This window comes from Lissotriton helveticus, chromosome 3_1 (assembly GCF_964261635.1).
Source record: "Lissotriton helveticus chromosome 3_1, aLisHel1.1, whole genome shotgun sequence".
Lineage (NCBI taxonomy): Eukaryota > Metazoa > Chordata > Amphibia > Caudata > Salamandridae > Lissotriton > Lissotriton helveticus.
In genome coordinates this window covers 658,216,700-658,244,569 of record NC_136061.1, presented here as the reverse complement: position 1 = coordinate 658,244,569, position 27,870 = coordinate 658,216,700, and the positions used below count along the sequence as shown (strand labels likewise).

The 27,870-nt window shown below is 44.0% G+C and overlaps 1 protein-coding gene across 1 annotated transcript in view; it reads right to left on the bottom strand.

Annotated features, from left to right (window-relative positions):
- TSSK3 (testis specific serine kinase 3) overlaps positions 1-26,835 on the bottom strand; it is a 32,687-nt gene extending 5,852 nt beyond the window's left edge. Inside the window, exons 1-2 of the mRNA XM_078682168.1 lie at positions 26,787-26,835; positions 7,644-7,703 (exon numbers count right to left, since the gene is read on the bottom strand). Of these exons, the coding sequence (XP_078538294.1) occupies positions 7,644-7,703; positions 26,787-26,835 (109 nt within the window). The remainder of the gene's footprint in view (positions 1-7,643; positions 7,704-26,786) is intronic.
- Positions 26,836-27,870: the final 1,035 nt, after the last annotated feature.

Genomic DNA, 27,870 nt, shown 5'->3' with positions numbered 1-27,870 from the left:
TGTACCCCAAAACTTAAACCTACCCCTGAACCCTAAAAATACCCCTGTACCCCAAAACCCAAACCTAGCCCAGAACCCCAAAAATCCCCCTGAACCCCATAACCCAAACCTAGCCCTGAACCCTAAAAGTACCCCAAAACTTAAACCTTCCCCTGAACCCTAAAAATACACCTGTACCCCAAAACCCAAACCTAGCCCTGAACCCTAAAAATACCCCTGTACCCCAAAACTTAAACCTATCCCTGAACCCTAAAAATACCCCTGTACCCCAAAACCCAAACCTAGCCCTGAACCCTAAAAATACTCCTGCACCCCAAAACCCAAACCTAGCCCTGAACCCTAAAATACCCCTGTACCCCAAAACCCAAACCTAGCCCTGAACCCTAAAAATACCCCTGCACCCCAAAACCCAAACCTAGCCCGCTACCCTAAAAATATCCCTGTACCCCAAAACCCAAACCTAGCCCTGAACCCTAAAATTACCCCTGTACCCCAAAACTTAAACCTACCCCTAAACTCTAAAAATACCCCTGTACCCCAAAACCCAAACCTAGCCCTGAACCCTAAAAATACCCCTATACTCCAGAACCCAAACCTAGCCCTATACCCTAAAAATACCCCTGTACCCCAAAACCAAAACCTAGCCCTAAAGCCTAAAAATACCCCAATACCCAAACCTATCCCATAATCCTTAAATACCCCTGTACCCCATAACCCAAAACCAACCTTAAAATACCCCTGAACCCCTAAAACATATACCCCAACACCCCCAAGCTAAAACTATATACTTACCTTACACTTAAATATTAAAAAAATATGCTTTTACCATTCATGCTTTTACAACGAATTTCGTTGTAAAAGCATGCGTGGTAAAAGCATATAAGATGTAATGGCATGCGTTGTAATATTTTGCGGAGTAAAGGTACTTGCGTTATAATGGTATGAGGAGCGAAGGTATGCGGAGTAAAATTTGCGGCATGAAGGTGTTACCGGTAAGGACGGTGTAACTCGGAGACCGACAGCTTCACAACAACTAAGGTGAATGAAAAGGAGATTTTTCACATGGGGTGTCATCATTGAATAGACGGATTTTGGGGAGCAATAGAGCGAGGTAAGTAACGAGAATTGAAGTAGCCCTTACTGATTATAGACAGAAGTTTGAACAGCTCCTACTGCTGGCAGAAAGCCAGCCTGCCTGTTATCACAGGGTATGGGGAGTTGGGTTTGGCGCGGGGAGGGAAGGAGGGAGGGAGGAAGGAAATTATGCTGTTAGCAAAACTGATGCTTCATTGAGGGGCAAGAAGGCCTAGAGAGGCCAACAAGTAGGCTGTTACACTAATGCATTTTGAGTGGAATGAGAGGTGGGAACGGCTTCTTTTCATGTTGAGTAATTACAGCCTAGTTGACGTGGATATGTTGACCTTTAAAAATGAAGGCATAATAGTGTCCACCAGCTCGCTCGCCATGTTTTCTTGAAGAGGGGCAAAGTTACTGACATCATGTGGAAGACAGGTTATAGCCATTCCTGCAGAGGGTTCGTTGTAGGCCGGGAACTAGATGGTTTCTGTTTTTAATAAAATGAGCATGTGAAATCTTGGAGCAATCTAGTACCTGACAACGTTAGGATAATTTGAGAGTGAAGTCTGGTTGAAACAGATGGGAAGGAGAAATAAATGATGCCTTTGTGTAAAGGTGGCATGAAAAACTGGAGGAGGTTATATCAATTATGATGGAGCGCATAACAGAAATAGTAGTTATCCAAGGACTGATCCTTTAAATTGAGTACAAGTAAAAAAAATTTCATGTGTGGAGCATTTGAAGCCTGGCAGCAGTTGTAGGAAAGTGCCTTTTGTATGGTTCCTGTTAGAAATTGGGGTCTCTACTTGGCAATGGTCTGCACCTTTGTCCAAATAGGGACCCCTGCTTCTAGTCAGGGTAAGGCGCTACACTTCTAAAATAACCCCTGCTCACCCCCTTGGTAGTTTGGCACAAGCATACAGGCTTATCTCAGAGGCAGTGTGTAAAGCATTTGTGAACACATACAGTAATACAGTGCAAACCCTACAAATGGACACTAAACCACTTTAGAAAATTAAGTACTCTTTACTAGACTTAACACAAGACCAAACAACAAAAATCCACAATACTGTAATAAAAATATGACTTTCAAATGGTAGAAATCGCTTAGTTCAATGTAAATGGTAAATGTGACAGTTTGCTCTCAAAGTACCTGGGATGTGTCACGCTATATAAACAAAAGTCTTGCAGGGAAGTTGATGCGTTGTTACTTACACTCGGGGAGTGGATGTGTTGCTTCCTTACTGTGTGGGGAGTTGATGCGCCGTTTCTTACTGCGGCCCAGTGATGATGCGACAAGATGGCACCTCGATGCGATATGACGATCCAGTGGGATGCGACAAAATGGCGTCTTTGATGCGATGCGACAACGTGGATGTAATGCATGCATGCCCGACGGGGACTCGGTGAACTCTTGAGCCGCGACAGTCCCTGCAACACGCTTCTCCGGTGATGCGACGGCGACACGCTTCTCCGGTGATGCAACACTCTTCCTCAGTGATGTGACAGCGAACAGCTGCAGCAGCGACATGCTTCTTTGGTGATGCGACTGCAACTGCTGCGGCAGGAACACGCTTCGTCCTTGGTGCGTCGAGCTTCCAGCTCCTAGTGACACGCAGTCTTCAGAGGGCCCAAAAAAACAGGAGGTAGAATTCCCAGCAAGGGAGTTCAGGGGGAGGTGGTGGTGAAGTCTTTGTGACCCTGAGACTTCTGAAAAGGAAGCAAGCTCAGCTTCAAGCCCTTGGAGACCTTCCTCAAGATGATAAAGTACACATATTTCCTTTTCCCTTCTCTTGGAAATGAGTAACCACTGCAGGCCAACCCCAACCAGCACTGGGGCAGTCTCCTCCTTCAGCTTCCTTTGTTTCTCTCCTTGACAAAGGTCCGTCTTGATTCCCAGAAGTGATCTAAAGTTCTGGGGTCTGGGCCCCAATATTTATACTGCAAAATCCTTTGTCCTCTGAAGGCGGGCGGTGTCTGTGCCCAGCCAAAACCAGTTCTGTCCTTCTGGGTGCAGCTACCTGGCATAAGGTAGAGGCAGCATTGTTTGAGAGCAGATCCCCTACTCTCTATTCTATGAGGGCTCAGGTCAGTGAAAGGAAATCTCCGCCCCTTCTCTCTATTCAATGCAGGTCCTATTCAGCCCAGCCCTGGTCCATAAGACTGCTGGAGCCAAATCCCTCTCCAGCCCCCTGTCACTTACAAACCAGACATGCAATACGCATACCTAGCAGAGGCAGGCTGGATGGTTTAGGCAAGAAAAGTGGTTTACTTTCTAAAAGTGGTATTTTCAAACACAGAATGTAAAAATCACCCACACTAACAGATTTATTTTAACATTTTGAGTTTAGACATACTAAACTTTATTTTCCTATCTTGTTCCCTGAGTCAGTTATGATTATAAGATGTTATAATCAAACTGCCCATTCTGGCCTATGGGAAAAGATAGCCTTGCAATAGTGAAAAACGAAATTGGCTGTAATTCACTATCAAGACATGCCACACACACTAGGGCATGTCCTACCTTTTACATACAATGCACCCTGCCCTTGGCCCTACCTTAGAGGTGACTAATATGTAGAAAAGGGAAAGTTTAGGGACTGGCAAGTGGGTGCACTTGCCAAGTTGACATGGCAGTCCCACACTGTACACAGGCTTTGCAATGGCAGGCCAGAGCCACACTTTACAAGCTGCTTCTGTGGGTGGCGCAACCAGTGCTGCAAGCCCACCAGCGGTACAAAAGGGGGTGGTGATGGACGGAGCATCTGAACCAATCAAACACTCACACCCAGCCAAAAGATCTGGGTTTGATCCATCACCGTTCTTTAGCCCACTCTGCCACCCCAGTTCAGACATGGCTATATGCAAATCAGTCAGACCCTGTGCCTCATGGGAACAGTCCAGCCCGAACTGCCAAGCCATGCCTTCCCTGGACTGGAAACAAGCATCCTGGGACCGGTTTCGGATTCATAATCCTCATCAGCCAGGCTATCTTGAATCCAGTGGCCAAGTGAGCAAGGGACTCACGTCTGAGCATACCCTGCCACACTTAGGGCGAACAAAGCATTACAAAAGGGGATGATGGACGGAGCGTTTGAGCAAATCAAACACTCACCCCCAGTCAACTGATCTGGGTTTAATCCATCACCATTCTTTAGCTCACTCGGCCACCCCAGTTCAGACATGGCTTGCTTGAATCCAGTGGCAAAGGGAGCAAGGGATTTTGCAGACGATCTACTCCTTACCCTGGCCGATCCTTTGCACTCGCTTCCAGCAGTACATACTTTACTCCATTCCTATGAGCGAGCTTCGGGGCTTAAAATTACCCACACAAAATCTTGGGCCCTTAATCTTACGACTCCGGTCGATGAGATTGCGACCTTGCAAGCACTTGTCCCCTATCAAAGGGGGACCAGTTCTGTACGCTACCTTGGCCTCAATTTAACGCCAGATCTAGCCACCTGGACCCAAGCCAATTGGCAAGAATATAAAAACTCAGTCATCGCTGATCTGCATGCATGGAAAGCCCTGCCACTCTCTTGGTTGGGACGCCTCAATACAGTCACAATGTCTATTTTGCCGAAAATCCTTTAACTGTTCCAAACACTGCCAACGCCCATCCCAGAGCACCAGATTCAGGGGCTGCAATGCGAGCTCACCGCTTTTATATGGGGGGGAAAGAAACCACGATTCTGTAATAAAATGTTAATGCTCCCGAGGGATAAAGGGGGACTCGCCTGCCCTAATCTGCTCGAGTACCATTGGGCATCCCACCTCCGCTTTATACCGGAATGGTCGGCGTGGGAAAGCGAGAAGGTGTGGTTCCACATGGACAGAGCGGTCACTTGTCGCCCTCTCTGGGATCATGCATGGTTGCACCGGGAAGTGTGTCATCGTAGCGCATACATGGCAGTTCCCACTAAAACGGTGCTTGAGATTTGGGATAAAGTGGCGGTCCGTAGAGGCCTCACTACCTTCCTTTCTCCGCATACTTCAATCGCTCGCAACCCGCAGTTCCCCCTGCATATCGCCCACCCTACTTTGCGAATTGGACAGATAAGGACTGCAGAACGATCTGCAACTTATTCATCGGGGAGGATCTTAAAACGTTCGCCCAGTGTGAACAAGAATTTCGGCTAATTGGGAAGGATTGGTTCCAATATATTCAACTTCGGCATTGGTTACAGGGGTCTTCTTTAACGCAGACGGCTACGAGACCTTTTACACCGTTTGAACGGCTGGCGCGCAGTTTTAGCTCCTCCAAGAGGTTAATATCTCGTATATACCAGATACTCCAACACTCTCACCGTTTGGACCTCCATCCATACCAACGGCAGTGGCAATCCATATCGGATACTGACATCACTCCCAGTGGGCGCACCTTTGGCGCGACATTCCAAAGACTTTCCATAGCATCCCCCAACAGGAATCCGCTTACAAGGTGATGACTCAGTCGTACTACACTCCATCTCGACTTTAAAAGATGTTTCCCAATGCATCTTCCCTGTGTTGGCGCTGTACGCAAGCGGTCGGGGATTTCTTTCACATTTGGTGGACGTGCCCTCTCCTTGCTATGTACTGGAAAGAAGTCCTTAGTCAAATTAAGAGGGTGTTAGGATACCCGTTACCTGAGAGTCCGCTAATTCTCATTCTGGGTCTTAAGCCAGTGAACCTGCGAGCATTGACCCACCGAGATCGGCATCTCAGTCTCCACATGCTGGGAGCTGCGAAACAGACTGTCGCATTATACTGGAAGAAACCAGAAACGCCCTCCATCAATGTATGGTTCACTCGCTTATGGCACACAGTGGCTATGGAGCTACTCACGGCGCGTCTACAGCTTGGGGAAACCAAATTCACAAAGCTGTGGAAGCCGCTGGTGGATCACCTGGGACGACTAGAAAATGCTAGACTGTAACCGCCAAGACTTCGAGCCCTACAGCTCTTTGATGACGCAGTACACCCCACTGACCCGGAGGGTTTTTGGAAAGCCGCTGACTAGTCACACATCACAATGCCCCCAGATTGTCCCAAAACCTAGACAGCTCCCTTTTTGGCACACTGGTCACTGCTGACACCCTTGACCCCCTCACCGCATGTTCTCAGGGATAATGTTGGCTATTGCTAGAGTAGTGATCCCCAGCAGTGTGACCAGACTTGGAAGATATACCATGGCACCGCTCATTCCCCCCCTTCCCCCCCGGCCACTCACTGTCTCATCTTTCCTGTTTTCCACATCCCTTTCTATGCCTATGCATCTTAGTTATGCCCTTGTTTTCCTTTTTCTTCTTCTTTTACTTTTTATTGTTCATGATTTCCAGCGTATGGGTACATTACTGCATCGTATCTCAATCTCGGCATGTCTATTAGAAAAAGAGTGCTAAACTACTAGATGGCGTTTTTGCCCTGTAGCGTCATGCCACCACTGCTCAACAATTGAGGCTCTACGATGCCAGTCATAGAGGCTTGTGCAGCTGTTCCAGCTGTTTACCACTGGTAAGATACGAAAGGAATATGTAAGGCGGGGACACCAGATTGGCTTGGCCTGCCACGCTAACACTGATTGGGACTATAAGGGGCCCATGAACTCTCGCTTTCATTCCCCTTTTGGTGCTGCCTTGAAATATCTGCACAGTATTGTACTGAATGTCATGATGTATTTGTGTCTCTTGCTTTGCCTTATGAATAACAATGAAAAAGTTTTGAAACAAAATACTATTTCCAGTACTTAATTTAAAAAAGTGAATAAATAGGTGTAGTGACCCAATTATTTTCTTAGAAGTGGCTAGCCGCACTGCTGAACACACGGTTGGCCAAATACAAATTACTGCATACTCTTGATTCCACCTCATGCCTCTTCTTTTCACATCCTTACACTTCTCTCTCTGAGTCTTGCACATTCTTTTTCATTCCTGCTCACGAACCCAGTTCATAAGTTTGGTCTCTCTTAGTTTGGTGTCCCGGCCTATCTTCTACTCCAGTCTGACACTGACTGTGTCTCCCTACACTTCTTTCTTCTTTCCCTCCTCAGAATTCAGAGAGGGATCTCCCCTCAACTCTGAAACCTCCAATAAGTGTTGGGTTTTGTCTCTTCCCTTGTCATTTGAGAAATTAGATATGTTGTCTGTAACTACAAATGCTTTTAGTCCTGCAGCTAATGTAAGTTGATACTCACTTGGGCCATTCGCCACAAAGACCACCATAGTACTACAGGATGGATGGCACCAGTCACACTAGTCGCAGAGGCAGTAGTACATGGACTTGCTATACAGATTTATGTAGCATCTGCCAATCATGTTTATTTCTTCTTGAGCAGCTTCCAGGATATCTGCACCTGGATCTCAGCGTGATCTTCAGTGGTACGGTTACCCAGGTCCTTGAGAAGGAGGAGTGTGGTCAGATTGTGCTCCCACATATTTTTGGGGCACCATGCTTATGCTCCAAAATTTATTTATAGATGTTAAATCACACAAACAACCACTAGATGGTGGCAGATATTGGAGGTGCCTGCATTCTCTTTCCTCAAGGACATTTTATTAACTTACAAACAGGTGCTTCTGACTCACCTCTGTAACTCAAGGTGACGCTGTCTTTCTTCAGAATTTTTCTAAAAGACAGAGGAATACCTTGATAATCAAACAAAAATGAACCATTAACTGAAAACAAGCTGTAAAACAATAGAGCGCTATGAGGTCTTACATAGAGCATAATTGCGCTGTGCAAATGTTGATGGCCTAGTGTCCTTGCACTTTGCTATCAAGAGGCCCCATTTGAGAGTCTTAGCTCGGTGAGTCCTGGCGTTTTAGCTAACAGCAGTCTCGATTGTGCAAATCTGCTGTGATGCAGGCATTTTCAGAGTTTTAGGCAAAATTACATTTTACTGTTTGTCAGAGTATTTTCCATAATAACATGGCGAATTGAAGCAATTTCTTGCAGTTTTGCACCCCCCCCCCATCCCCTGTTCATTTGTGATAATGCTGTCAAGTAACTGCCTGTAACAGCATTAAAATTTAGATCCGGCCCATTAAACTCTGATATTTGCTGTGTATTCCAAACCCAGGTCATTTTAATTGCTTGCACCAGGGCCCAAGGTATCTATACTGCTTTAATGGGATAATAAAAAATAAACCTATATGGGAGTAGGAATTTCCATAGATTGAGTTGTATCTTCAGATCAAAGACCTTGCCCAGAGAAAGATGTGGTTGCCAAGTCTGCCAACATTCCGATTATTTCCTGGATCAGGCTGCACGCTCCTAGATGGAGTCCTGAAAGGTGGGAGCGCTTGCACTGACCTTGCGGCAGTTTTCACACAAAAGAAAGTTTCCCATCAAAGGGTATTGCATGAATTCTGTGGTTTGGGACCAGATTTACAACTCGCAAATATAAAATGTACAAAACTCTGATAATATTGGTTTGCTATTGCAAAAATTAGTTGTCGGATATCACCTCACAGTTAAAATGATTGTCAAAGATGCTAAATCCCAACTCCCAGAAAGTGTAGTGATTGGGGGGGCTTAGCCTTAACAAGTTTGAAGACCTCTGATCTAGTGCATTGTGGGAACTGTAGTCCTACCTTCCATGAAGTTACAGGCAGCTACCGCGTTCCAATGTACCACCAGACATTGAAGTTACTTTCTGCTCTACTTACCTCTGCCAAGGCTTGTTGGTCGCCATTTCAGAAACCCAACTCTTTACTCTATGCTGGATCAAGAGGAAACTCCATCCGACCTTCAACCGACTTCAGTCTATTATTGTGTTTTTAAATCTTTTTCCCACGCAGCACAGTTTCAGCCGTAAAAGCAGCTATCCCACTGCTCCCATTCAGCACCAGGGACAGCCAGAACAACTCTGCACCCGGGCTCCATGGACCAGGTAAAATTGAACTGAATGTGGTGGCTTGGTCCTGGGACCCACATCACCTTTGCCCTGCAAGGGTACCACACAACTCGACCTCCAAGTGACTGATTGCAACTAGTGGTTTTTTCCCGTTGACCGCAGGAATAAAGTTTCACTATATTATTCTGCACTGATTTTATATTGTTTTTTGCCGATGACATCGCGGTTACTACATCTGACCCGATCGAGGCTATTTGTGAAATAGAGAGAGTGACTACTGAATTCGGGCGCTATTCGGGTTATTCTCTTAACAAAGGAAAAACGATTATTTTGTGTACTGAAAACACCATCTGTCCGGATCAACGAAGAGCCGAAAAGGCCACGTATTTGAGAGTTGTTCTTTGTGCAAACACTCAGTTATTATCAAAAGCTAATTTTGATCCACTAGTGGTCAAGATCAAGAACGATTTCGAAAGGGTCAATAGCCTCCATCTTTCCATTATAGGAAGAGCTAATTATTTAAAAATGAACACACTACCCAGATGCCTCTATTTATTCCGGGCAATTCCACTAGCCATTGATCAGGAAATGCTAGTGCTGATTAATTCACTTATATCAAATTTTATGTGGCAAAATGGGAAGATTCGGAGATCACTTGCATTATTATCACTGCCTTTTGATAGAGGCGGCCTTACTATACCTAATATAACTCTTTATCACTGGGCGGCATTTTTAAAACCGCTTACTCCCATGATTAGTAGTTCTAGTACAGAGAGCCCGGAAGGCCTTGGTGAAATACCCTCAATATATGAGCTCCTTTTAGGTCAAGAGGCTAAGGGCTTACTCTTACGGAAGACCGAGGCAAGGAATTATAAGGATTTTAAGGGAGAAGTTATCGCCAGTGCATGGAGAATTTGGAATAAAGTGACCAAATATATGCATATTGGGAAGATTAAACGATATACGCCGCTTCTGCGCTTAAATGCCATTCAAGGCCAGGATATTGTTCCTGTTGTAAAGAAATGGGACAAATTGGGAATCAGAACAATTTGCGAGTTTTTAACAAATGACTTCGATACCACCTTTTTTGATTTGAAAGTAAAATATAATTTACCAAATGGAGATTTTTTTAAATTTGCGCAGATATTTGCTAAATTAAAGGCCAAAGAGTCCCTAATCTGTCTTTCTAAAATAGAAATTATGGATGCTATACCTAGAATAAACACCAGCATAGGAAGATTGTATAATATTCTCTTGAGTAAGGAACATGATGATCTTGATAAAACGGAAAATAAATGGGTAGTAAAATTAAACAATCCTAATGTAGATATTGATAGAGTGTTAGAGATGAGCCAGAAATTACTTATAAAACTGTATTTGATCTTTATTTTACTCCCGCCAAATTGTTTTCATAGGGTATACGGGAGAATGATTTATGTCCTAGATGTACCCAAGGGCCGGCAACCCTTATTCATATGTTTTATAGCTGTCCTGACTTGATGCTGATCAAAAAAATGAAATTATCCTTTTGGGAAGAGGTATTTAGCCATAAAATACCGGAATCAGAAACTTTGTTTTTATTAGGTCATGATTATTCTTTAAATTTAACTAAATCTGAAGAAAGATTACTTTTTATAGGCACAGCAGTATTAAGGCTAATTTTATCCGCTCGCTGGAAAGAAGCTGACCCGCCAAGTTTTCAGATGTGGCTAGCGCGCTTCCTAGCGGTCTATAGATACGAAATTGCTATCTTTGAAACTAGAGGAGTCAAATCCAGGGCGCGCGGGGAAGCACTTTGGCGTCCAATTACTAACTGGAAAGCTGGCATTACTCCCAGTAGTATTGGTTGATCTAAAAAATTTATGTATTTATTTCCTATGTCTTAAGTGCTTATTGCTGTGCCTATGTTTGATGTTGTCTAATTTAATACCTCTTCTTTTGTTTGATTAACTGTCCTGCCTGTATCACTTGTTGTATAAGTTTATTTAGGTTATGTTATTCCCAGCTATTTTTTTGTAAAATGGCTCTTGCTTTTCCTGGTAAAAAAAAAAAAAAAAGATTTTATATTGCTTCAAAAGTCTATAACTGGTGATGTGTATACTATTCAATTTTTGGGGGGTCTAAGTTAAGATAAAAATACACTTTATTTTTATAAATTGGTGTCGGATGTCTCTCGAGTCGTGTCATTTACTTATCGTCAGTGTTGGTACTCTGAAATTCTTTACACATGTTCTTCTAGTAAAGCCTGACTGCTCTTTGCCACGCTACCAGGACTGAAGTAAGGATTTACTAGTGTTAATCCAAAACATCTGTAGGGTATCGTGATAGTGTTACATGGTGATGTCTAACCCCTGCACCACATAATACTCCACTTTCCTATAGCAGTGACAAGTCATGAATGCTTTATGGTGGTGGGGTGAAGGTAGGAGGACGGCTAAAAACAATCAAATTTTGCTCATCTCCCCTATTCATATGATAAAATGTCGCCAATAGAGGTAGGATGGTAGAAAAGAAAGCTCTTCAAAGAGCCCTAAAGAACACCTGACACAGTGATATAGGCTGTGAAAGGGAGGGGCATTTGAAGAGATTCATTTCAGCTCTGAATGAATAATGCCAAGAGAGGTAAGGGCATTATCCTCTTGACTGCTAGCGCTTCCCCCTGGTGCTCAGCCCTTTTTTGGATGTACGTGTAGCTCATGTTTAAGCCTTCAGATGTTTTTTTCCACAAAAGCTATCCCCGCCAAATGTGCTTTCCTTTTCCCTCAGTATGCTTGGGACTCTAAAGGTACCCTTGGTTTGTAGTTTCCTGCGGATGAAACCAAGAAAATCAACAAACTATTGCTAAATGTTTGGGATTTTTGTGGGAAAATGTGTAAAAAAGTGATTTTTCTTCTAAAACTGACATCAATGAAAGGTTTGCTGTGATACGATCACCATCTTCCAAGCTTCAAGAAACAAGTGGAGTTATACCAAAAAAAAAAAGTTTTTACCACTGTTTTTGCCTTTTCCTTAGAGGTACTCCATTATTCCTGATTTTTGTGGTTTCAGCCTAAATAAAGTTTGTGGTGGAAACAGGATATATACTGTTACGTCAGACAGACCCTACTGGTTGCAGTGATGTATAGGGTTTATAGGTTCTCCAAAAACAAGCAATACCATATAAAGAGTTTTTTGACTTGCCTATACCTTATGAGGATACTTTGTTTAAGAACTTTTGGTTTTTTTCTATTAGTGATATTTGCGAATTTGCTCCAACAGTCCGCACGGCCCGTCTCACTTAGACACTCACACACCCACATACCCACTTACAGGCCCACTCCGAGGCTGATGCTCCCACTCACAGAATCCACTCACACTCACTTAAAAATCCATTTAATAACACACCCACTCACAGAGCCACTCAGAGACTCATGTGTCCACTCACAGACCCAGTCAGAGACTCGGACACTCACTGACCGACCCACTCAGACAGTGACGCACCCAATCACAGACCCACTCAAACACTCATGGACTCACTCACAGATCCACTTATGTTCATTCACTCACAGACCCATAAACACTCATGCACTCACTTATAGACCTATTAATATTCTGACACACTCACACAGATGCTCACGCACCCATTTAGACACTCATGCATCCACTCAGACACACTGATACTCGCACTCACTCATATTCTCATGCACAAGGTCACAGACCCACTCAGACATTCATGCACTCAGTCACACACTCAATCAAAGACACACACACCCACTGACAGACTTATGCACCCACTCCTGGACCCGCTCACACCTACGCACGCTTAGACCCACTCAAACATGTAAGCACCCACTCACGGACCTACTGAAACAATCCTGTACCCAGGTCAGAGATCAACTCAGACACTTATGCACCCACACCTCCAGTAGGTAATATATTCACTGGAAAAAAACCTAAAGGTGCAGGGACGCTGTAGGGAGGATTTTGAATCGGTTTAACACGCAGATGGAACCTTTACACTATGTCCAGTCATCTCGAACAGACCAAACTCCTCAGCAGGGCTGCTGACGTGTAGCACGCCGTGACACTTCACAGCTGGCAGCAGCCAACGACTGCATTCCTGACGTGAGGCCAGCCATGTGCACGCTGACCTCACTGTATGTGTATTTTAGACTTCAGTACTAGAACGCTAGTGTAGATGCAAGACGTTCCACGGGTACGATGTATCCAAAGGAAATAGACCAGGCCAGGCTGCCATTCTGTTTTTCATCTTGTAACAGAATAGCTTTTAGCTGGTTTTAACGCATGATCATGTCTCTTTTCTTCTAGAGTCTGTACCCTGATTAATTACACCAATGGTGAGCATCCGTACCAGTATGCAGTCAGTGATAGTGCCACTGTTTGTTACATTGTAGTAACTAGATTTTTGTGCTATTAATTTCAGCACATTCCCATATTGGATCTAACTAGACCAATAACAAGGGGTAATTGTGTTTGTCCATAGATAAGCGCAGGTTGGCCCTCATTGGTGATATCAAGTCTTCATGACTGGAATACGGTGAAATTTAGGTGAGCTTGACCATAGTGTATGAGTATACCTATATCACAAACACCGTTATTAGTTTTCTGATTGGTGTTTTCATCCCTATCTTTTAGGTTCCTCCTAACTGTCCTGATGAAGACCCTACAATAAGGTTTAATTGGTCTTAAATCCTTTTGAGGCCGAAACGTCCACAATCCTTTTCCATGTGGCATGTACTGATATTGCTCTCCATAGATGGACATCACTGTTTTGTACACTGTACCTATACATTATGGATGTGAAAGTATCTGAGAACTATAGGCCTGAATACCCGCTGGTTGTAAATCATTGTACTATATTTCTTCATCTTCCCTCACTTCTACACAAGCACTTTTTCAAGCACTTTCTATTCACTTTTTTGGAGCGACCGATATACGTAAAAAGTATAATTGAAGTATATTTTAAAATGTCAATAAATTCTTTGAATTCATTTCAACTGGATTTGTTTTTTCTTTGTTGTGGTTTTCTTGGGTACACTCATTGCATTGTTGATTAATGTTATTCCTCTGTATTGGGGTGGATTGACTTCCTTTTTAGAGTGGAGTCTAGCCTGGCTAGTAGTAGTATCATATCTATATATTTCCCATTGGGACCAATGTTTTTGTAGCAAACTGTACCCACGTCCTACGGTATACTAGGGTACCCCGTTATTATGTAATGGTTTACAAAAGTTAAAGGCAACCATGTTGTTTTCAGTTCAAGTTTCCCTGTGTTCTGCGTTGCACCATTCATTGTAGGTAAGTATCAGGTTTGGTATTTTTGCCATACCTATTACCACTTTAGTAAAGTGGGCCAAGGTATAGGTAGGGAAAATATGTGTAAGTTTATATATATTGAAAAAATAATCTGGGGTACAGCGGTACCGTAAGAATATTTTTGCAAATATACTATGACACTATATTTTATAAATACAGTATGCTAAAGTGTACTTTCAATTTTTAACATATTTAAATATGTACAGAAAAGTGTACAGAGTAGCATAGCAGTTTCCCAAAAATACTGCACAACTTTGGAAAAAAAATTCAGAGTACACTGCTATAAAACTGTATAGAAATTAAAAAGACAAATGTTTACATTACAAACAGATTTTGGGGGTACTGCTGCACTATTTTGCTTGCCGTATTTAAAACCATATATATATATATATATATATATATATATATATATATATATATATATTTATATACATATATATATACACACTAATAAATATTTTGATCTACCCAGTACCACTTTACTAAAGTGGTACTTTACTAAAGTGGTAATAGTCAGGGAAGAAATGCCACAACTAATACTTACCTACATCGAAAGGTATAAAGTAACGCAGAACACGGGCAAAGTGTAGCTCAAAACAACATAGCTGCTTTGACATTGCTCTGTATTCTGTCCATCAATTGATCTTTTTGCAATTAACTTTTCTAAAGCCAATCATTCGACAATCCGCTAATGCCTTGTAATCAGTATGTACTGTGGTACTATAACACAATACCCCAATATTTTGCTACATTAATGTAACAACAGATATCACTAAGTTTAAGTACCTTAAAAATATAAATTAGTTTCACTACTTACTTAACTACTCAAAATATTTATGTGGGCACTGTAATCCTACCACACTGTAACAAACTACGACTGACGGTTTTCATGGAACGGAAAATACAAAAGTGTATGTGAAATACAATGTAATTATGCACATTTCGACCTCCCCTCCTTTTTCCTCTGGACCTCATTGACTAAACCCAGCAAAGCTTTTACTCCTTTCACATTGAAACGGGTGTTACAAGTATGCAAAATTTTGCGGAGATCTGGCAAACTGGCCCAACATTATTATGGAAGAAAATATAAATAAATCCATAGGTCAATAATATCTACACATTTATAATCAAAAACGGTAACCTATTGCCTTTGAAATAAAGTGGTAATATGTTGCTAATAATAATAAAACTTAATACTTAACTATATGTAACACACTAAGGGCCAGCTGTAGGAAGCCTAATACCGATCGGTAACAGCCGAAATTACCGAATTTCGGCCGTTACCGACCGGTATTAGGCTTTTCAGATGTAGGGGCCTAATTTAAGGATTCGGTAATTTAAGGAATCAGTAAATTACCGAATCCTTAATGTAGGAAGCACTCAAGTGAGTGCTTTTCACTTATAAGGATTTGTTATTTACTATCAACTACCAGTTGGTGGTAAATAACGAAAACAATTAAAAAAGCAATTTTGTGCTTTTTTAACAGTGCCATGTGGCCGACATACATGCGGCATGTGTGTGCCACATGTGCACCCATGCACTATTCAGGGGTGCAACAGGGTGTCAAAGTGACACCCTGCCACCCTTGAATGTGTTCCCCATTTTACCGAATTGGTATTTACCGATTCGGTAATTCCCATTCATTCCTATGGGCCTGGAGGCCCAAAGGGATGAATGGGAAATACCGGATCGGTAAATACTGATTCGGTATTTACTGAATCTTACCGATTCAGTAAAATTTACCGAATCATTAGCTACATATCATTTACAGATTCTAAAATACCGAATCGGTAAAATTCGGTATTTTAGAATCGGTAAATGATATTTACCAACATCTGGCCCTAAGTCATAGGTCAGCCAATGATGACTGCACAATAATGGAAATTCGTATTTAAAAACCATATGGCTGATTTTTGGTAATTTGGTAAACACAGCCATGTGCCAATCACATACCAAGTGTGATCCCCATGTACCATGGTATACCGTGAACTTTACATAGCACAACATTTCACAATATATAGCTATGTTTCATATAACTTATCAGTTTAACATTACTTACACTATTTACATATACAACCAGAAAATTTACATTTACACACTAATATTTATTTTGAAGATAAAACATTGACATCTTTTCTCACACTTTAAGCCTAAGTTTCCTTTAATTTACATACTCCACTTTATGCCACTATACTGTACAACAACTCACTTTCCGGCCCTCCACTCTACGCTATTTAAAGAATGCTACTCCACTTTACGACACTCCAGTATATGTCACTATAGTGTATGCTAATCTACTGTACAATAGTCCCCTCTACTCCACCAAACTCCACTGTATGCCACTACAGTCTACAATACTAAACTCTATGCTATTATATTATTCACTACTATTTTCTGTTACACTTGTGTGTATGACAGTGCTTGCAACTGTACGCTATTCACTGTACGCAACTCTAGTTTACGCGATTCCACTACATCCCACTTCATATTACATTACTGGAGTGTACTCTGAGTGTCCGCTATTCCACTCTACAGGACTCCCTTTTACTGAAGTGCCATGTACACCACTGTACTACAATCCACTGTATGCTATTACACTTTAAAAGACTACATTCAGCACCACTGCAGTAAAAAACACTTCACTGTATATTACTAGAATCTGTGCTTTGATAATTATCCCTCTTCAATTGTACAATACTCTACTGTATGATGCTCTAATATATGCCACTCCAATATACATTTGAAGATTTCAGGCTACTGTACCGAACGTTATTACTCTGAAGACTAATCAATTTAACACTACTCCAGTGTATGGCACTACACTTTGTCTCTCTACTATACGCCATAGCACAATACCCCAATGTAGTGTGCGATATTACCCTCGGCACCACTTCATTGTATGGCACTCCAGTATACTCCACTTCACTCTACAGATGCCAGTACAGTAGACGGAAATACACTCTACAATATTTACAAAACGTAACTCCACTTTATGACACTTCACTCTATGCTATCCCACTTTATACCACTGGAGTGTACACAACTACACTCTATACCACTCCAAAGAAACCTTTCTTTCAAGTACATAAGTACAAGGTTGTCCTCCGCACCAACCCCAAATTTCTCCTTGGGTTTAAATTATTTTTTATTGTTGCAGTAAGGATAAACCAAATTTCTATTATCTGTCTCAGCGTCAACATTAAGCCTTGTCAGGATTGATGCAACTTTTATCATATAACCGAAAGAAAAAGAAACACAAAGAAAAACCCCAACTACCCCCTCCCTCTCCCTCCCTCGGGTGACTGCCTGTCCTTGTGCCCGGTCCGTTTATGAACCTTTATTGCTTGCTGGGTCTATGGATCTGTCTGCCTGGTGGGGGGCTTCTGTAAGTCGTAATAATCTAAGGTATCTATAGCCTTAACCAAAAGGGGATCTTCCACAATGGGGAGACCGCAAAAGACCTATCCACAAATAGCCACGTTTTCTCTGACTCTGGCCGGGCCATTCAACCTGGAATCTGAGCTGGCCTGCCTGGAAGTAGGCAGCTAAGATTAGGGATCCCCAGGCCTCCCTCTGCCAGGTCTCCAACGCTGATCTCCCTTCACAACCCGAGGCCAAAGAGGCAAGGGTAGGCATATGTACAGTATTCTCTGCAACTCTGCCATCTTCAGGGCTGCAATCTGCCCCAACCATGACAATGCATACGGGTGCGATCTAGCAAGGTCTGCTTTCGTATTACTCACTTTATAATTATTCTTAGCGATTTCTTGTATAGTTGGTGATAAGCGAATCCCCAGATATGTGACGGTTGATTGCCACGTAATTGAGTGTGTTTTAGTAAAATTACCTTGCGTCTCTAACGAGACTGAAAGACTCAGTCCTTTTGATTTGGATATTTTGATGTTAAACCCTGAAACTTGACAGAACTGCTCTGTCTGCTAAAAATGGGTGAAGGGACACCTTCGGGTCATCTAGGGAATCCAGAACATCGTCTGCGTATAGTGTAATACAATGATCCTCCCCTCCAAAACAAATGCCTTGTACCCGGGGATTATCTCGAACTTGTTGGGCAAACGGTTCCATGTATAAGGCACAAACTAACAGGAAGAGAGGACACCCCTGCCTTATTCCTCTCCGTATTGGAAAGCTACTCGATGTCTTGCCATTCACCAGTACCAATGTTCTTGGGAGCTCATAACCACTCAGCATCCATGCGCTGAACTTGTCACCCAACCCAAAGTTATGTTATGTTATTGGTTTTTGTACCGCGCACAGCTGCCCCAGCAAAGGGGCGTCCTGGCACCAGGAAAGGTATACACAACATCACAGAGCGCAACTGAGTCAAGAAGTATTAATTAAAAAGAAAGGTTTTAATGGCGCGTCTGAATAGAAATAAATCCTCCATAGCTCGAATTTCACTGGGTAGAGAGTTCCACAATTTGGCCGCCACTACTCGGAAGGAGCGGCCACCCATCCTGCTCAGCAGAAAGCGTGGAACAACAGACAAATTCTGACCCATCGATCTCAAGGATCGAGAGGGAACATATGGGGTCAGTAAGTTCATCAGAATAGGTGGAGCCGTACCTTTCAAAATTTTAAAAGCCAGGCAGAGCACCTTAAACTCGATCCGACGAGCGACAGGCAACCAATGGAGCGATTGCAATGCTCTGGACACTGAGCAACGTCTGGGCAACCCTAGTACCGCTCTTGCGGCGGCATTCTGCACTCGTTGCAACCGCATGAGTTCTGCCTTGTTCGTACCTGCAAATAGGACACTGGCATAATTTATCCTAGACAGCACAGAGGCCTGAACCACGAGCTGTCTAGTGGGGGCATCGAAAAATGTAAGCACCGGCCTGATACCCCTGATTATGCCAAAACAGGAGGCAGCCACCCTCTTAGTTTGGCAGGTAAAACTCAGTGTGGGGTCCAGCCATACCCCAAGATTTTTTATCTCCATAGCAGGAGATGGAATCATTCCTAGCTCGGGGGGCCACCAGTTGTCGTTCCACCATCCAGGTTGCTTCCCAACCACCATCACCTCGGTCTTCTTAGTGTTCAATTGGAGACAATTTTGGTTCATCCAATTGGCCACCGCACGTAGCCCCTCACAGAAGTTAAGGGCGTCCACAGCTGAGTCCCCACTTAGTGTGACCGCCAGCTGCGTGTCATCCGCATAGGACACCATTGTCAGGCCCCAGCGTTTGACTACCGCAGCCAGCGGACTCACATATAGATTAAAAAGAGTGGGGCTCAGAGATGATCCCTGTGGGACTCCCAAAGTGAGCGGGTGAGAGGTGGATTTGCCAGGTGGTATCGCAACCTGAAAGGATCTGTTGGAAAGGAAGGAGCGGAACCACCCTAGAGCCAAACCCCTGATCCCAGCTTCCTCTAACCGCCGCAACAGGGTCTCGTGGGATACCGTATCGAAGGCGGCACTCAGATCTAACAACAGGAGTGCCGCTGTTCGTCCGGCATCCAGCACGGAGCGCAGATGTTCGACCATGTATAACAAGGCAGTCTCCGTGCTGTGGCCTGTACGAAATCCATTTTGCGTGGGATCCAAGATGTTAGCTTTGGCAAGATGATCGGCCAGGATCCTATTCACGTGGGCTTCGGTAACTTTGGCAGGCCACGGCAGCAGTGAGATGGGGCGATAGTTCTCGGGTTTTATAGGATCTAGGGTAGGCTTTTTTAAGATGGGTATAACTACCGCTTGCTTCCACTTGGTGGGCACCATCCCTGAAGCCAGAGACTTGTTGATGAGGGCCAACAAAGGTGAGCGACATGTTGCCTGCATGTTTTTAAACTGAGTTGGTATGAGGGGGTCTGCAGGGGAGCCAGATTAAATTTTTTGGCTCAATAGATCAAAACCCTCCTCAGAGAGGGGGGCCAGCATATCCAGGGTCATAGCATTGCCCTTTGGACAGACATCTAAGTCCAAATGGTGCACGGTAGTTGGAAAGGTGCGGTAAATTGCTTGCACCTTTTGGACAAAGAAGGAGGCCAGACTCTCGCAATGAGGGTCTGTGCAAATCTCTGCTGCAGAAGCCCTCTTAGTCGTCAGGTCTTTTAGGACCTTGAAGATTAGTTTAGAGGGGTTAGGGCTGTTCCGAAACTCCTGCGCATAATATGCGGCACGCGTTCGACAGACCGCTCTGTGATAAGCCTTGGATAAAGTGAGGTAGCAGGTTTTGCGCACAGGATCATTGGCTTTCCTCCATTGCCTTTCTGCTTGCCTACACTCTCTTTTAAGAGACGCCAAGGTCTCATCATACCACGGGCTATGGGTCTTAGTACGACTTAGTGGCTTAATACTGCTCTTAAATATGGCTAGTGCACTCTATCAAAAGCCTTCTCTGCATCGATAGCTAGAAACATCAGTTCCCGTTGGGTACAGAGAGCTTTATCTATTAAATGGAGGAGGTGCTTGGTATTGTCTGAGCATTGCTTGTTATGGACGAAACCGGATTGGTCTGGTGCAATTAATCCTGGCATTAGGGGGCAGAGACATGTTGCTAATATGCCAGTGAATAACTTCGCATCCACGTTAAGGAGAAAAATTGGTCTGTAAGACCGGCAGATTGTCTTATCTTTGCCTGATTTTGGTATCACAGTAATAGTGGCCTGAAGCATTGATGGGTGGGAGTGTGTTCGCACTGACAATTGTATTAAAAACTTTAGTAAGCAGAGGAGCCAACGTTGAGCAGTATGTCTTGTAAAATAGAGCCGAGAACCCGTCTGGGCCCAGAGACTTCTTGGGTTTCAATTTCGATATAGCAGCTATGAACTCTTCAATTTGAATGGGGTGATCTAGTGTAGTTGCTTGCTTGTTTATTCGTTTGGTCACTGTAGCTGTCTCTATGTAGGAGCTAATCGAGGTAGGGGGAATATCTTGAACAGTGTAAAGATCCTTGTAAAGCTCCTAAATCTATCTGCCATCTCCTCGTCCTTATTTACTCTCCCTCCTGTCTCAGTTTCCAGTTCCAGTTTTGTATTAGTTTGGTGTTGCCCCCTCAATTTGGACGCTAATAGCTTCCCACATTTATTTTCCCCAAGATAATATGTGTTTCTCAGGCGTAGGAGCGAATATTCTGCATTATCTAAATCCAGCCCGCTAATTGCTTCCTTGCTATTTCTAGCTGCCTCCAAACCCTAGGGGCCCCAGTGCGATGATGGATGCGTTCCAGCTCCCGCACCCGTGTCTGAAGCTCGTCTCGTTTCTCTCGTCTGGCCTTATTGTCCGCTGCCGCAATAGCTATTAAGGCCCCCCTAGTTACTGCCTTCAAGGCATCCCACACCATTGCAGGGGTGGCCTCGGGGGAGCCGTTTATCTCTAGGTACTCCACAATCGTTTTCCCTATCCGTTGGATTGTCACTGGGCGGCGAAGCATGGACTTTCTTAATTGCCAAACTCGGGGGCTTCTCTGCTGGGGTGGGAGGGATAGCTCTAACTGGACTGCTGAGTGACCTGAGAGAGATCTAGGGTATTTTTCTATTGTATGTACCGCCTGCTGAACTTCCCTAGTGCCCAAAAAGTGATCCGATCGAGCATATGATTTGTGTGCATGTGAATAAAATGTTTAGTCTCTTGTCTCCGGGTGCGACTCGCGCCAGAGATCTCTCCTTCCAACACCGTCTAACCACCGGACACTACCCTCACTAATCACCCCTGTCACTCCCTGCCTCTGTGTCGAACGATCTAGGGCATTGTTAGCTACCAGGTTCAGGTCACCTCCTAGCAATATCTAGGTGTCCTTAGATTCCAGCACCTCTTTCAGAGCATCCTGGATAAATTGTTCTTACCATTCATTAGGAACGTACACAGATCCTATCAGTAGTGTATCTGTGCCAATATGAATGCGGTATCCCGGGAGGCGGCCCCTGATCTCTAACACTTTTGTGCCTACTTTCTCCTGAAATGACAGAGAGAACAATCCCCACCTTACTATCAAACCCTGCGACAAGGGCGGGGGGATTGTTCTCTTTGATTCCACAGACTATCTTACCAGGATGCATGACTTATTAAGTTCCCCGAATCATTACAGAAAGATCAAACACAACCCTGAGCCCAAACTAAAGGCCAAGATACTTACCATTGTGCAATCAGCGGTCACAAGAGGTGAGACCTGCAAGAAGGAAGCGGAATTTTTGACACCTTGTCATACCAGGATTCCCATCATCTATGGTGTACCAAAGATTATCTAAGTACGTGGACTGCTTCCTCCAACCATTAGTGTCCAAGCTTACATCTTTCATCAAAGACACTGGACACTTCATATACAAGGTTGAGGGCATCCCCTATGACTCTGAGAAGGAACTCCTTATCACCATGGACTTGGAGTCCCTATATACTAATATCCTCCAAGCAGGGGCCCTCACTGTCATAGAAAACATCCTAGAGACAGAGACTGATCTCCCCAATTCGCAATTCATTCTCCAATGCCTCCAAATCATTCTGTATGACAATTTTTTTGAATTTGAGGGGGACTATTACCATCAAATCAATGGAGTCAGTATGGGGGCGGCTTGCGCCCCCAGTGTAGCATGCCTTTATATGGGCCTTTTTGAGTCACTAAACATCTACAATGAACTAGCACCCTTCAGTGATAATGTGTCTCTATGGACCAGGTTCATAGATGACATTTTTATCATCTGGAGTGGAGACTCAGAGAAACTCAACGACTTCATTGCATGGATCAACCTGGCCGACCCTAATCTGTGGTTCACGGCACTTATTAGCAATGACAAATTAGAGTTCCTAGACGTGTGGATCAAACATCATGACCACCAACTCTCGGTTTCCATATATACGAAACCTACGTCTAGAAACACTTTGCTACACTACAGTAGTTTCCACCCTAAACATCAGAAGGATGAATTCCTTTTAGTACATTTTTAAGACCGCACAGGAATTGCACATCTATGAGGGATTTCATAACACACTCGGAGACCTTGAAACAAAAACTTACTGAGAGGTTACCCAGCCAGGATTGTCAAACAATCCTTTAAGAGAGCGAAATACTACGACCGCCAAAGTATGTTCCTACCACAATCCAGGGAATCCCTGGACCAATTGGTTTGCGTATTAAAACACTCCAACTTCGATCAGAAGATCAGGCAAATCATCAACTCCCAATGGCACCCATTTAACCTTGAAACTCAGAATAATAACATCGGCAGACCCATTTTCGCCTTTAGGAGTAATAAAAATCTCGTAAACTTCCTGGTTAGAGTAAACAACAACCCCAAGAAAGACCCCTCACAAAAATCCATCTCCGGATCCAACCCCGTGTTGGGGAACCACAAATGCGGCACGTGTCAGGCTTGTCCTAATGCCATCACCAGCAAACAAATATGCATCAATGACAGAACGATTCCTCTTAAATGTATGACAAATTGTAGAACATCTAATGTCATCTACGCTGTGACCTGCCCATGTGGTCTCACCTATATTGGGGAGACTGGCCGCGAAATCAGACACAGAATGTGCGAACATAAATCTAACATCCGAACCAATAAACTCTCCGCCCCTTTAGTCCCACACTGGCATGAGAATAACCATACTGAAGCTGACCTACAGTGGATTATCCTTGAGAAAATCCACAACCAGAAAGGTACTGATCCCCAAACTATCCGCCGCAAAAGGGAGGTGTTCTTGATATTTACCTGCAACACCAAAAATAAGGGGCTCAACGAACATATACCATGGGAAAATGCTGTCACTTCAACCATTTTATCCCTTATCACCTGAGATCCTACTGTCCCCCAATGGGGCTCCATTGGGTGTGCTTCCCCTTATCCTTAATGCATCCTCTGCATCTGATTATCCCTCTGTGAACCATCTTGTCCACTTTGGGTTTATGTATAAGCTGTTCTTAACCCCTTGAGGAGTACTCTTGTACCTTGTTTTAATACCCTGTTCTCGCTCATTGCTCTTACCTCTATTGGAGGTCTTCCATTGATGTCCTATGTTTGTGTTTTATTTTCGAAATCTCCTGGGATTTCTCCCAGTCCCTCATCCCTGTTTACGTGTGTCAAGCCTCGACTTGAATTTTCAGCCCGCCTATGATTGAACATTCAGCCCATACTTCGCCCTCCTGCCCTCCAACGCGGGTTCTGATTGGCTCTCTGCCCACCTATCAGCAGCCTTTTTAAAAACACTAGCCGGCGTTTCTTTTCATTCTTGGAATCACCCCCATTGCGGACCCGACGTTTCTTGAATACTGCCCGCCCTACCATCCAGCCTGGCGAGTCCGCGTGCCCCCCTCCTCCCTGCACCTGCTCCCCTCATCCGCCGTGAATCTGATAACTTAGTCGGCGTTTTACTTCTTTCTAGATTGAACAGCCGCGTCCATCGAACCCAGGAGGATCCCTACCGGGCCTCTTGAAGGGCTGCCGCATCGAATTTGTTCTGTGAACTTCCGTCCTCCAGGCCAGCCGGTTCTCCTCCATTGATTCACTTCCTGCTGTTTATTTTCTCATTGTCCTTCTAGTTACTTGGGTAACCCCTACCCCTGTATGTCCCCCTTATCTACTTATATAGATTCATCCATCACTCCTGCCTTGATTTTCGGCGCCGCCGAACGAAATATTACCATTAGGGAATCTTCCCACCCGACCTCACGCGTCGTGCTGACCTGCTTCGTGCCTGTGTGCTCCCAAGGCAGCTTCTCGCTCCTGTCCCCAGTGGGTAACCGATCATGTCCATCTCTGACTCTCTTCCCCCCTCCCTTGTTAGCTGCTTTATTTATTCATCTATTTATCCTCATCTTCACCCCTTGTTCATTACAATTTTTGTATAGGAGTCTCCCCTGGCCCCGTGGCTGCCTATAGACCTGCAAATATCCTTATTGAACCGCCAGGTATGTACCGCTATACGTGAACTTTTTCCTCTAACTCTGACCGGCTCCACCCTCTAACCGGGTTGCTTGCGTTTGGTATCTCACCACTCTATTTAGACTGCTTTCTCCTGTTTCACGGGTGATTCTTAATTGGAATGGTTTTAGACTCATCTCTACTCATATCTGAGCACCCCTCTTGATGTATCTTCACCACTGCTGAGTCTAAACACTTTTTCTCTTATCTCCTCATCCTTCTCGTCAATTGCACTCCATGCATTCTTCGCTATCTCGTTCAAAACATGGCACATGTTCCTACTGACCTTTCCCGGCAATCCCTGGTCTCTCGCTTTTATCCATGGTTCACACTTTGGTCTTCCTCCCACTCAGTTACATTTAAGGCAACTCATTGTTATTAAGAGACACCAAAGAATTTTAACATTGTTTATATATATATCACCTAAATTGGATCTGTTTATCCATATACAGATACCCCCACTACTGTCACCCTATTGGTTTGTGCCCTGATGAAGGTGAGACCTCGCTGAGGTCGCACACCGAAACGTACGTCGGCACCACAAACCTAACTTGGCGAAACCTACATGAACCACAGCTTCTCCCAATATTTCCATTGTTACCAATTGCGGAAAAAGATACTTCCCGTTGTCTATTTTTATTTCACTCTACGATAATATTTATTTCATATTTCAATTCTGTTTAGCTTGGATTTGTATCCATTAATGAAAGGATACAATATTGTACTTATCGGCAGTTTTTCTATTTACATTGTTTTTTCCCATTGCTACCTGACTCTTAGGTTCTCGCCCCCTGTTGGCCAGTCCCAGAACCTTTGTTCCCTTGAATGAATGGACCTTTGTAGTAGTCGGACGCCTGTGAATGAATGAATGAGTGAGAGTGTTAGTGTTGGTCTGAATGTTTTATATTTGTGTGGGGTACTATTATCTTTGTTTCGATTGTATTCTGATATGAAATATCTCACAATGTTTGAACTGTTTTTTCCATGAATTTTGATTAAAATAAATCTATGTATCCATAACCTTTTGTTTCTCTGTTGACCTATTTTCTCCTGGGAGGGAGACCCATGTATCAAGTGACTTTATAAGCACTCATTGATTCATTTTCTTGTTTAATTGTAGAGAGAACAGTATGGCCACCCCTGCAGCCTTCTTGTTTAGGGAGGAAAACAACTGTTTGGGGAAGGCTCTACTCTTAAGTCATATGCCATTTACAGCAAACACATTTATTATGAGGGGATTGGCATAGTCTGCTTTCATGTTATCAAGGTAAGAAAGGTTGACTTCCTCTTCGTCTGGCTACTCAACCCCTTAACATTAAGTGTAACAACCCGCAAAATCTGTGAATCTGTCATCCTGTATATATGTGTCTGGAGAAGGCCCTATACCCTGCATGGCAAGCTCTCCCTCCTGTATTCTCTGACCAGGAAAGTATATTCGGACTGAGTGGTATAAGTCCAGACAAATTAAACAGCAGGCACCCGAAAACAAAACTCAAAACTAACCCCATTATAAACCAAAGTCTCGGGATTGAGACAGCAGTTGAGCCTCCGTCCCTCACCAGTAGAAAAGTCTATGACTTAGGGGGTGGTGTGGTGTATCTTTTGTCCTCCGCCCCAGGCATCCCTCCCGCCCATCTGTTCAGTTGGCTATGTCACTTCAAGCCGGATCATTACTACCCGTGTCCTCGGTCAGCTTGGCTAGGAGTGCCTTCATTTCGGTCGTCATCGTTGCGGGGTCTGGGTTAGAACCTTTACCCTCCCCGTGTATCTTCCTCCATCACGCTCTGTTGTTTTACTTTCGAGAACTGGGTTAAGCGTTCGACCGAGGGTTGTCTTGAAGTTCTGTTTGTAAGTGATCTGCGCCTACATGAGGGAGCGGAGATGTTGGGTTTGGCCCTACCACTTGAAAATCAAACGAAAGGGGTGCCCCAGGAGTAAGGTACTTTCTGATCTCTGAGAAAGCTAGTAATCAGTTGAAACGCCCTTCGTTTAGAAAGTGTTGAGGCTGCAAAGTCTTGATATAAATGGATGGTATGACCCTTGAATTGAATATTGGGTTGCTCACAGGACTTTTTTAGGATTGCTTCCTTGAGTTGGAAGTTACGTACGCATGTGAGAATGTCTAAAGACCGTGTTCTCCCAGAGTTCCACCATCCCACTCTGTGGATTCTGTCTAGGCGAATGGGCATTGCCGTAGTGCCTCCAAGGACATGTGTAAAGAGATTGACAACAAAAGATTCAATATAATCTCCTTCTGCATTCCTAGGGGCTCCCCTAACCCGAATATTGTTCCTCCGGGAGCGGTTTTCTAAATCCTCCATATGTGCCCGGTGGTTCAGATGTTGCTCTGATAGCCTGATGATTTCCTGTTGCAATTGTTGGATCTCCTCATTGGGTGAAGTGCCCTGCTCCTCTAAGGTGTCCACCCTCTGACCAATGTCCGTCACCTCTCTGCGGACCGCCTGTAATTCGCTTGCCAGCTCCCGCTTAACCGCTTGTAAGTCTTCCTTAAGTCCCAGAAACAGCTTCAAGGTATGGACAGGTGACGGGGGCCTCTTGATCTTCCTTTGTTGGAGAGGAGGCTCTGCTCTCCCCCCCACCCCCTCCACCCCCGTCTCAGTGTCCTGCAACCCCCCCCTGATTTAGCAAACATATATTTTATTATGGAGCCCCCCTTTTTCCTCTTTCCAGTTGCCATCTTGGTATATGTAAGCTTTGTCCAGCAATACTCTTAGCTAATAGCTCCGCTCTAACCTTTTAA